Below are 12,506 nucleotides of genomic sequence, written 5' to 3' on the forward strand. Positions count from 1 at the left end.
TTCTGCTCTCTGTCATGTAAAAAAGACAGTCACTTATAAGGAGAGAGTGTGAAGTGTGTACTTAAACAGTATCTTCTCCAGACATTATGCACAAGACCATATTTGTATTAGACACCCAGTGGCTCTTTATTTCAGGTACGCTTTAGGAATCCCCAATGAAAGATAAACCTCCAGTGTACACTCCAGCAGAACAGCTAGTAGAACTTCGTTCAAAGAAGAATTATTTGAAAATTGTTATTGGCACAAACATCTCAATCCAAAGTTTAATGTAAACTATGTGCACATCTCTTAAATCATTATTAAGTATCAATCCATATGAAGTATGGGACTCCAATCTTTCACCTCCAGCCTCTGTAGTTGATCAGCATGAGCTGGAATACATTTTCATGACAATGCATAAGGACATTATGAGACATCATTTTTGTTCTCTCAGCAATGCAATGTGACCTTAACAAGGTTATACAAAGACAATCTGATTTAGACCTTTTATCTTGTGTTAATCAGAACAGTCAGAGGCATTCAGCCCATTAAATCCATAAAGTCCATGCTAAACATATTAAAAGCCTCACTTTTACACACCTAGGACAGAACTTAATGAGACTGACATTACACTGAAATTTTAATTTTAGTGTATAACAGACTGCTACTCTCATACCAAACAAGACGAAGAAAAGCATCACACACTAGTGAATGCAGACATTTGATATGTCAGCTCCTCACTAGTATTTAACATATGTCTTACTGACCGGAGCTTTGGTTAGAATAGGTCAAGAGTCAACCAGTATCTAACCAAAGTGTCTAAACTACGAGGATAGGTGTGAGTATGTAAGGAAAGGTTGAAAGGTGGGTGACAGATTTCAAAGCCAAGAGTGTGTTCAGCTCAAGGTCATGCTGTCCTCCCTCCTGGGTTTCCCTATCCGTTGGAGGGTGTATTAAAAAGAGATGACCAAGTAGTGTCAAAGATAACTGGGCCACAGACAATATGCACCTCTGAGTAACAGTCAGACAGATGTTATCAACTATAAGTAAAGCCTAAGGCCTCAGTTTGGCCTCAGTCAGAGTGCAAGAACAACAATTTGTTCATCACAAATAACCTTGTGATTTCCTTCTTTTTTTTTTTTTTTTTTTGAAATACACATCAGAAAGTTGTTGGAGTGAGTAAAGTGGGAAATGTTGGCATTCAGAAATATTGTGCAAGTACACAATGACAGGTCTCAGCAACTCTGTTCACATGTCTGTACCATGGCAACCGTAGCTGTCAAAAGGAAGACGCGGGAAAATATTTCCCCTCTCAGGGGAGTGTCATTACGTCATACAACATCCCTACTGCATCAGCAGCCACTGAGATGCTTAAACTGAGCATGGTATCCCTTAAAGCAAAGCAGTCATGTAGCTTAAATCTACAGCAGGTTTTCACACACAGAGAATCTGAAACAGAAGCACAACAAACTGGCTCTCTGACAAAGAATCACAGGATATGGACCAAACAGAGAAGAGTCCTGACCACTAAGTCACCTTCAGCCAAACACACAGATTTAAAATACTGAAAAATGCTGATTACAATCAACCTACAAACCTGGTTTCCAGAAATAGCCTGATCCAAAATCTCCAGTCATATCCAGTGTTGGTCATATTTCCTATTCCTTTACATTCCTGTGGGTAATTCTCCAGAATTAAATAAATTATATGACCAGAGCAAAAGTCACATCTGAGATATACTCCTTCTTGAGAGTACGCTACAAGACCTACTGATGTAAGCTGGTCACCAGAGAAAATACCTCACAGAGACGCGTATCCAGAAACAAAAATAGCAAAGGGGCCCCAAGAAGGACTATGCTACAGCCCACATTGGAGGCCACTATTGCAGTGATCAAAAGCACAGCACACAGACAACTAACCCTAGTATGCCTTATGGATAGAAATAGTTTCAGAAGGAGAAATCTGGATCCTTTCTGTTCATAAAGAAGGGGCTGACCAATATAAAGTGGCAAGGCAAACAACAACATGAAGTATAAAGGACAGCCTTTAAGTGCATAATGTAGATTTGTAATAATTTCCAACAGAAGGCTGGTCTACTAAGTTTATTTACAATTGAAATTGAAATTTTCATCAGTCTTAATTACACTACATTACATCTTAACAAATGTGTTTTCTTTTTCATTAAATTCTGTCTTAATAATTGTATAATTGAAGGTATCCTTACTGAATGCTATCATATTTTACAAAAAAAAACAAAAAACATTAAAGCAACTGTACTGAATGTAATATCTGTCTCTCTTCATTGCTTGTCACCTTGACCTTTCAATACAATACAATTTGCATTACTAAATATATGTGACCTGCTGTGGCCAGTGTCTTAAGTTTCAGGAGAGGGAAGACAACTGGAGGCAGCTATAGCTGAGAGGTGTTGGGCTAATGATGGAGAGTGTGTGCTCATAGTGGAGTTTATAGAGATCAATTAGGTAACAGTAAACCCTTCTAATATAGTCTAAGCTTATCTTTGCTGTTGCTTCCTCTCCCTTTTACATAATGTGAACAACTGCACATTAGGTCAGTGTTATGCAGTGATCACGGGTACAGTTGATTCATAAGCCTGGTTTATTTATTGCTAAGATTAATCAGAGATAAGCTTGAGCTTGAGTCGTTCAATGTCTGATGTGTTACCCTGTGAATATTTCAAATTAGCTACACTGGATTGACATGACAACAGAACTGAGGATAACGGAACATAAGATGCTTCCTCTGTCCTCTTGCTTGTGAAGACATTAGGTGACATTCCTTGGATCCTATCAGACACCATTTACTAGCACACCAGACAGTTGTTTTTTGAATCGGCAATGACTCCTTAAAATACTGGCAGTTCTGTCTAATCTCTTCTCTTAAACTTTGGCAAGCCTTAGACACACCTGTAAATATTATGATAATTTTATAAAAAATAGTAAAACTAGGGGGAAAACATATTTGGTTATGACCCATTACAGAGTCACACTAAAGAACACCGTGTTGATTTGGTGAGCTGAGTTTTAATAGAATGACCACTTAAGATATGATAAAACATAAACACAGGTACTGCTGTAGACAATCTCTTTAATATTGTGGATCTCAAGACTCACATAAGTCTCTGCACTGCAGCTATATTGTACAGAGTATCTGGAGGGAGGGGCCTGAAATGCCTGAGCCTCAATGAACAGTGAAGGTCATGCCTCTCATCTCTCTCTATAAATATGATGGTCTGTCCCACAGGGTGCTTTGTACTGCTTGGCATTTCCACTATCTCAGGCATACCCTGTTCGGCTCCAATACCAACCAAATTTACATGTGATTCAAAAGCAATGTAGTCATTCTGTTCCTACTTGCAACTGTAAAGTGACCACAGTTTTAAGAAACAAGGTACAGATGTTCGCACAGACACTACAGATGTACACACAGACACAAAGCTAAATTCCCATTGTTATTGTCATGACTATGCCTCTGAAAGCTCAAAGTCTTGAATGCTATCTTGTGATTACAGTATTGTTTTGAAATGTATGTGGAAAGTGGCTAAATCATAATGTAGGTTTATACATTGAAAAGGTCTTAAATGTAATGATTTGCTGTTTGCATTCAGGGGAGTATTAAAAAAAAAGAAAGAAAACTCACACAATAGCTGATATAGGTAATTTCAACAATGAGAGGGGAGAGACAGGTCCACTGGTTCACAGAAAGAGAACCACAGTTCTTTATCTTGATGAACTTATGACAGGCACCACCTAACTGACACTCTAATTATAGATTGTTAAAATCTCATTTCCACTTGCATTCTGAGAATTTCTGAATATTGCTGACTCTCATTATTTTTAAGTGGGTCTCAGGGGTTAAAGACCAAAACAAGCTTTTAAATTCATGGATGCTGCTGATGTTTTTAATTTTTGTGGTAAATGAAAACTTCGACCATACATATGGTACACAGAAATAATGTTCCCATGGCAACTGACTCTTTATTCCAGGTATGGCTTGAATGCATTGTCTCTGCTCATACACAAAGATGAAGCCCTATCATTGAAATGTTCAGCAGCTAGATGAAATACCTAAAATACCCTTTATCTGACTGAAATTTTGTAATTTAAGAGCAAAACATTGTAATTGCTGGTTTCTGGACTGAAGCTTTCAGTTTGCGGTGTAATGGAGAACTTCATCAATAGAAAACTATTGCAAATGAAAACTCTCTAAACATCCCTTTGTCTTCTGCTGCATGCACAATATTAAAAGTCAAGAAAACATTACCAGATGCTTTCAAGGACTTAACACAAGTAAGTCAAAACTTTAGCATGTTACCATGGTAACATGAAGAAATATCACGACGAACTCAATATATAATGTTTAAAAACAAACAAGATCTTGTCAGAAGTCAAAGAAATAAGAAATATTTGAAACACTGAGCAAAATAAATTGGAGATGTTGCATCATAGAATTCATAATAATTTTGACATTTATGTTTCTTAAATCAAAGAAACAGAAAACGCTAATGTACAGTAAAAAATAGTTCAATAAAAGTTGAGAAAAGTTGGCATAACTCCAACCTACAGCCTTTCAGCATCTCTGAAATGATTCAAAAGCTCCACATTTGAGAAAGCAATACGTATAAATAGTATGAATAAAATAATACCTACATACCTTACATTCCAGCAGAATATCTTCCTTCAGTTATTTTTAAATAGAAGCTATTATGTTCAGACTAGATCATATCAACACAAGGTAGTCCACTTGAAATGGCTTTACATAGCAAAATTCTCAGCTTCTAACCACATCTTCTTCATCTTGCCAAACCTATACATATGGACCATTCTTTGCAAGCTAGTCACTGCATTTTCCATCCACAGAACACTACTGCTAGGTCATGTTCTTCCTGAGGACTCATTACGGGTCTCTGACACTAAACCCTCACTCTCATACAAGCGGGAGTGGAAGGAAATGAAAAATGATCTGGTGTCTTGGCATAAACACCTGGTCTGCTGATTGGTTCTGGGAGCGTATTGGAAATGTCCATCACCGTGACAACGCATTTGCCAGCGGTGGCAACGGTACAGAGAAACACACAAGGACAGAAATAGATTTCAGCTTGCCATACTGCTGCTGTACAGTTCCATCACAGAGAAGAGAAGGGAAGGGAAGGCCGAGGGATTAGAAAATGAAAGCGGAGACGAGTCAGTGAATCTGATCAACCACACATCCCCACTTCTGCATCTGAAAATAATATTAACTACCTAGTGTCATTACATTATAACTATTCTTTTTATGAATATGCTTGATAATTATGGTTAGGATTGCATCTTAGCTCTAACTAAGTCCCAAGCCCTAAATGTTACAGTTAGGTAATAAACCACTGATAAGCATGGATTCACAAACTTCCCCATTACTGACATGTCCAGCATTATTTACATTAAGGACATTTGTAGAATGGCCTTGGTGTAATAGTCGCATAGATTCATAATTCGCACATGATCAAACACTTTGAGCCATCCGAGAATTTGAGGCTGGAAGAACTGATACTGTCCAAAATATGACTGTGAGGAAAATTTACTGCCCATAAAATGTCTTATGACCTTTTACCGGTATGGTTGAACATTTTCTTCCCTCACAATCGAAATGACTTCAAAATGTGGAGCTTTGGACCAAAAACCATTTACTCTATGACTCTCAGTTATTATGATGAAATAACTATAAATCATTTACCCATCTATGTGAAACAGTGCAGAAATCTCCTAGACCCAGCCATACTCTGTCTTCAAATTGGCCTCAGCACCTAATACTCAAAAGAGAACAAAACCATAATACAAACACAATAGCTAAAGAAAATGTGTATGTTCTCAAAAATGCAGTAGAGGAGAAAATCACTGTGCAGCTGACACTTCACAAAGCCAGTTAAGAAGTCAGTCTCCAACACTTGTGGAGAGCAACCACTGTGCCAAAAAACTTGCTTTGGAAAGCTCTCATCTTTTTATGTATTCCTATATCAGCAAAACAGTGCCTCCCTGTGTCAGAGTACACAAATCAGTGCGTCGGCTATGATGAAATTATTCAAGCATGAGAACCCCTTGCTGACCCCCTTCTCGGTCACTCTAAACGCTGTGGAGGACGGCCTGTCAGATTCTAAGTCCCTCCCTGGACTTTTTCATATTGGCATGCCCATCCGGCTCATTCGAGACATTACCATACTCCAGTGTACACATGTGACCTCTGAAGTCTAGTCAACCAGACAGGGAGACAGTGAAGAAGAAGCCTTTTACACAAGCAAATCACTAGCTAAAGCCGTTATTAAATTGTGGCATGTCAGCGATATAGTTTAAAAGTAGGACATGCGTCTTCAAATTGTCCATTCAAACCGTTCATTTCCAGTCAAAGTAATGGGAGTTGTGATCTTGATAAACAGCACAGTGCTATTCTTGGCACAGCTGCCCTGAATAGTTCAGATAGGGAGTTTTCTGGGGGGTGGAGGGGGGGGGGGGCAGTAAGCACATGTTCACGTGTGGCATACGACACTCTCTGTTCCCTTATACTCCCCACAGAGAAACGTCCAAATATTTCACACACACACAGACACACATACCCAACATACTCCTTTCAAATTAACATATTTCTCTGTATGAGTGGACTAAATGAGGAGACATTTAAAGTGCTACTGTCTCATGACAAACATATAGAACACTAGATACTTCAAGATGTGATGTCACAAAAATATCAAATATTAAGTCATTCATTTAGTCCTCAAAGTTTCATATGATTGTGTAGAAAGGCTATTTTATTTAAAGAAGCAGTTCCAGTACTTATTATACCTTATATCTGTATACTTTTTAATCTGTTTCTGCATCAGTAATGTTACACACAACTAATCTATATGCAGCTTTTGTAAGCATCAGTATGTGCAGGCAGTGACATACCGAGGTTTATTGTAAAGATTTGTATGTTTTGTATTTGCCCTTTCTTTTGATTCCTACACACATTATTAAAAAGAAACATTCAAAAAGTTCTCCGCAATTTAAAAGTGCATTTGAATGCGTTCCCTTATGCTATATCAAACATGTGCATAATGTGGTAAAGTTTCCTTTAGATCTAATTTACAGAAAAATGAAAAATAGCTTCCACAACTTGTCTATAATGAGTGCACATGATCATTGTATAGTAGAACAAAAATCACTCCATTTTCAGTTGTCACAATGAATCAGAAAACAAAGAAGTAAAATCACAGTAAAAGTTATTTTTAGTCTTTTTTTTTTTTTAACTACTGATAAATGCTTCACTCACATCAGTGGGACATGGCAAGGCCCTTGTAAATTCTGCATTTCAGTTACAATCAAGCACAAAATCAGTACAAAACAGCATTTCCTGAGCACCTAGACAGTTACAGGGCTGCCACATGTGCTCTCTGCATCACCACTGCGCACATTTAAGCTGCACCAGTCAGTCGCAGTGTCCAAGCCCAAGAACATGGCATCTGACTGACAGTTAACTGTGGCAAGAAAACTTTAACCCCTTTAGGACTAGCTGGCTCCCACTTCAGTGGCTGATAACCAAGGAGCCCCACCTAGTTTTGGGAAAAAAACAACAACACAGTAAAAAATGTAAAATCCTCCTCTTTCTGATGTACGTCTATCATGGTGTACATTTTTCCAAAAACATCAAATACAAAATCAGATGATATTGTGCCTCACCTGAGTTTGTCCTTGATTTGGCAATGGCTCATTTAGAACAACATATCCAGTGTTTGGCCAGGAAAGGAAGATCGCATAGATTGTTTTCTCCTGTGGTCTCCATGTGTACCTATTGTGTGAAAAAAGGACAACATCTATATCCTCACCTGAAAAAAATATTCATCAAACTTTCTTCTTCTTCTTCTTCTTCTTCTTAACTCCATGGAAACTCACTGTAAATACAATTAAGATGAACGCCTGGTAATTTGGTGGCACATAAATAAAGTAACGTACCATACTCCAGGAGTAAGGCTGTCGTTTTGGGCCCTCCATGCAGTGGTGTTGTAAATTGCTTCACCATTAACCTTCAACCATTGTCCAACCTGCCTCAGCCTCTCTTCAAAGATGGGGGCAATGCGTCCATCATGTGTGGGGCCAACGTTCATTAGCAAGTTACCCCCACAGGATACCGTCTCCACCAGTGTCTGTAATGCCAGCCCCACCAGACCTTTAGTTTTCATCATCTCTCATATGTCTAGCGCACCTCTTTTCTAGCTTTTATTTTATTTTAATTTTGTTCCTATCATTCTGGGTCTTTTGCTCTGAAACACTGTATCTGCCGTTGTTTTAGACAAAGTAACAATAACTTATGAAGTGACTTAAGAAACGCATTAAAATCACACCATATAACCAGGAAGTAAGGCACTTAAAACACTATAGATTTTTCTTATACCAATATGATACCATTCAGTCACTTACTCATGACATATTAGCGTCATACTAACATCAATCAGTTAGACAAATAAATTTCAGCACTGACTTTTATGAGCTCCTCTATGGTGAGGAAATCGCTGAGTTGAGCATCTCGTCTGTATCCCCAAGACCGTTTATCTATGGTCATACAGTTCTCCCATTTGTGTTTCAGCAAGTGTCCAGGGTTATACCGATCACTGCAGGTGTAGTATCCTCCATGTTTACATATACTGTTCAATCCCCAACGGTCATTTGTCACAACAGTGTCACGCACTGGGCTGAAACAGTTTAAGCATTGAACAGTGGTTACACAAACTACACATACATTTTCTCAAAGATATTTCACGCTGTTTTAAAGCTTTACACGTGATGTTAATGTTGCCTCACATACGAGATAAATATATTACTTTAAATATTGCTTTAACATTTGTGACAGGGATTACCTCTCATTGTATAGCCATGCTAGAAACCCTGTGCTATTCCAGTACTTGTCTGGGGCATTACCATCACCATCAGACCACAGCACTTCTGGCTTGTACTTGTTGACAAGCTCATAAAGTTCAGGCAGAGTCTTTGAATTGGGGAAGAACGTGGTGTTAAAAACATTGGCAGCGTCCTCCCTAAAGAGTGGATGAAACCACTCAAAGAGTGAGTGGTAGAGGCCAACTCGCAGGTCGCTGTGTTCACGCACTGCTGTAGATAATTCTCCTACCAGGTCACGTTTCGGACCCACATCCACTGCATTCCAGTTCCATGAATACTTAGAGCCCCAAAGAGTGTATCCTGAATAATGAAAAATTTTCAAATATTATATTCATATTTCACACATCAGCCTTGTAGAATATAGATGTGCCAACTATACTACTTCCAGAAATAGTGTGATTTTAAAGAGAACTATTCCCTGCCGTTTCAACATGCAGAAGAAATCTTCAGGTGAATAAACCACCTGATACAGTTCCCCTTTGGAATGTGGATCTGTTTGCCATCTTTTACAGTGTAGTTTTACCAGGAGTTTGAACAAGGGAAAGAAAAAAAAGTTGCTAAACCAGACCAGCTGGAGAAACACATTACGTAAGCAGTATTCCCACAAACCTTCATGGTGTTTCGTTGTAAGGACTATGTATTTTGCCCCTGATGACACAAATATGTCTGTCCAGTGCTTAGCATCAAAAAATTCAGCAGTAAACATTGGTGCAAAGTCTTGATACTGGAATCCAGGGGGATAATTCTTTTTCATGAACTGAACATAATTTGCGATCTTCTGTCCTTGCCAAAACCACCTGAAGGAAAAAATGATTTAGATAACACAAAAAGACTAAACTATCACGAAACTTCCAAACAACTCTCCATTACAAACATTTGTGTGAGAAATAAATTAATAATAAAGCCATGTCGGTAACTTACCAGAACCATTCACTTCCGTAACTTGGGACCGAGAAAACACCCCAGTGGATAAAGATGCCGAACTTAGCTTGATCAAACCATTCCGGCAGAGGTCTTGAATCAATAGACTCCCAATTAGGTTCATACTTGGACCACGAGGGGCAACTCATCAGCAGCAAAAAAGCTGCAGAAAAACTCAGACTTAGCTGAGCCATTCGGTTCAATCACCCTCTCGGGCACACACAGTTGACAGAAGACAGAACAATTATGGTGCAGAGTGCTTTATCACATGATATCGCTTCCTGAATGTTCACATGATACACTGCCGTTTACTGAGGTAAGCGGGCATTGGGAACAACTAACTGAAGAAAATGTAACAACACGAGGAAATAAAAACAAATGTAACGACAGGTCATGTGAACGGTTCTTTGGTTTCGTCATTTCCGGAAAACACTGCACGAGTCAATATTCAGTGGAAGTACTTGAGTACTTTTCATGATAATGTTTTAATGTAAAATTGCAAAACTCATGCAGGGTTATATTGATTGCCATTGTCATATCTCTGCGAGAGACTTTGATAATGTAAGATACTATATATTGTTTTGGCATGCTGTTTCTTAATCTGTGGGGGGATTTATGAGAGCAAATCCTGAACTGTCTATGTTTTCTGCTCTTTTAAAAGGACATTGACGACATTATCGAAAGCTCTAAACAGGTAAACCACTGTCTGTTTGGGTAAATGCTCATCGTGAAAACAATCATGAAACGTATGTTCACGCGTTGTTTGTTACGATAGGTGGGTATTGTTGCACTCCTGGCAGTTGCTGAGCATGTGGGGGAATTTGAGAAAATCATACAGCTTTCACAAAGGTACTGTGTCTTTTGAGGTACAGTAATTGTTATTTAATCACACCTCATAAAAATTAGTTAACTTCAGTTTTGTGTTCGAATAGGTTTTCTGGTTTTATAATGCCTTGCCTTGGAGTTCATCCTGTTCAGGGCACAGACACAGCACATCAGGAGAGAGGAGCCTTTCCTGAGGTCTGAGAAATATATACAGATGATTGAAAGTTATGATGGTTTTGGCTTAGCTCTGAAATTAACATTATTTTATCTTTACACAGGATTTAGATGCTGCATTGCCCCTTATAGAAAAATACAAAGAAGACATTGTGGCTATTGGTGAGGTAATATCCTTCTGCATGTTTCTGCTGTGCTACACAATGTATCCTAAATCAGGTTCAACCTACTCTTTAAGTACATGACAGAACTTTGCTATTAATGGCACTCAAATTCTGTTCCCCAAATTTTTAGGTGGGCCTTGACTTTACACCTCGGATTGTCAGTAGTGATACAGGGAAGGAGAGCCAGAGGCAAGTGCTCATTCGCCAGGCAGAGCTAGCAAAACACCTAAACCTGCCGCTGTGGGTATTAACCACCTAATTAACATTTTTGTAATAAGAGTCTTTACACACATGTGCTCACACAGTTTTATGGAGTTTAACTTCATCCATCAAATAGGAACGTTCACTCAAGGTCAGCTGGAAGACCAACTATTCATCTGTTGAAAGAGCTAGGTACTGCTTTCCGATGTCACGTACACATTTTGCTGAAACCTGTCAACATTTCTTATCTAACCTTGTTTATGTATTGACTTAGGGGTAGAAAAAGCTCTTCTTCATGCTTTTGATGGAAAGCCCTCAGTTGCAATGGAGGGTGTGAAGGCTGGTTATTTCTTTTCTATACCACCGTCAATCGTAAGAAGTGAGCAGGTAATTGTTATACTCCACGTGTCTGTTTACCTTTTGAACATGCACTTTATTCCATGTGTCTAAATTTAACCTTTAAACAATACTCTACCTAACTGTTTACTGCCACAGTGCGCACATGTACACAACACTTGCTTTTTTTATCAAAGAAGTTATGATTAAAAATTGGTTTCCTGTTCCACTAAGAAGCAGAAACTTGTGAAACAGCTGCCGCTGGAGAACATGTGTTTGGAGACTGATTCACCAGCCCTTGGACCAGAGAAGCAGGTACATTGTCCAATTAAGTCTTGCAGATAACACCTGAAGCATCACTGATCAAAGTATAATGGCACAGTTACCATGAGGAGCAGCCACCCTAATATTACGAATTTACATGAAAATGAACAAATGTACAAATGAAAGATGTCTTTGACTCCATTCTGGTTAACAGGATGATTATATTGTTCCACTCTGTGCACTACAGTGGAGAATTACATCTTTCCTCTATTTGTTTAATGGGTTACTGTTTTCACAGGCATTTTTCTGTGTGCTTTTCACAGGTGAGGAATGAGCCAAAGAACATCATCATCAGTGCTGAGTATATTGCCAAAGTTAAAGGAATTCCCTTGCAAAGAGTAATGGAAGTCACAACACAGAACGCTCTTCGGCTCTTCCCCAAGTTAAAAACCCTTATTAGAGTGTGATTGCACCGTGTTTTTTATTTGTTCTCTCAATTTTCTGTAAATAGATTAAGATGAACAAATTACACAAACTGAATGTTGTGATTTGAGGCGTTCTAAAAACTGGAATAAAGATGAAATTTCTGTTTTATGTTTATGCGGCAAATGATGTACTATGTTTCAGGGTTGGTTTGTTTTCTTTCAGGTTTTTGGGATTCTGACAAATTTTGTGCTAGGGAAAATGCACTACACTGACAAAGTTATTACTGAACGAG

The 12,506-nt window shown here is 38.5% G+C and overlaps 2 protein-coding genes across 5 annotated transcripts; one reads left to right on the forward strand and one right to left on the reverse strand.

Annotated features, from left to right (window-relative positions):
* Nucleotides 1-6,796: 6,796 nt before the first annotated feature.
* On the reverse strand, nt 6,797-10,190 carry fuca2 (alpha-L-fucosidase 2). The gene is made up of 7 exons (XM_030769910.1): nt 9,825-10,190; nt 9,513-9,700; nt 8,864-9,203; nt 8,488-8,698; nt 7,962-8,152; nt 7,689-7,797; nt 6,797-7,561 (listed from the first exon to the last, which is right to left on the reverse strand). The coding sequence occupies exons 1-7, from the start codon at nt 10,016-10,018 to the stop codon at nt 7,424-7,426; spliced, it is 1,371 nt and encodes a 456-aa protein (XP_030625770.1). The 5' UTR covers nt 10,019-10,190; the 3' UTR covers nt 6,797-7,423.
* A 75-nt stretch (nt 10,191-10,265) lies between these two features.
* LOC115808516 (putative deoxyribonuclease TATDN3) lies at nt 10,266-12,306 on the forward strand. Of its 4 annotated transcripts, none has more exons than XM_030769923.1 (10): nt 10,266-10,385; nt 10,486-10,518; nt 10,600-10,673; nt 10,757-10,844; nt 10,928-10,990; nt 11,118-11,227; nt 11,325-11,380; nt 11,463-11,599; nt 11,762-11,839; nt 12,112-12,306. In XM_030769923.1, exons 1-10 carry the CDS (start codon nt 10,332-10,334, stop codon nt 12,253-12,255), a joined length of 837 nt encoding a protein of 278 aa, XP_030625783.1. In that variant the 5' UTR covers nt 10,266-10,331; the 3' UTR covers nt 12,256-12,306. The 4 variants fall into 4 exon arrangements, with proteins under 4 accessions (XP_030625783.1, XP_030625791.1, XP_030625799.1 ...); XM_030769931.1 differs by having other exon boundaries at nt 11,463-11,575; nt 11,759-11,839; XM_030769939.1 differs by having other exon boundaries at nt 11,463-11,575.
* Nucleotides 12,307-12,506: the final 200 nt, after the last annotated feature.

This window comes from Chanos chanos, chromosome 1 (assembly GCF_902362185.1).
Source record: "Chanos chanos chromosome 1, fChaCha1.1, whole genome shotgun sequence".
NCBI classification, from domain to species: Eukaryota; Metazoa; Chordata; class Actinopteri; order Gonorynchiformes; family Chanidae; genus Chanos; species Chanos chanos.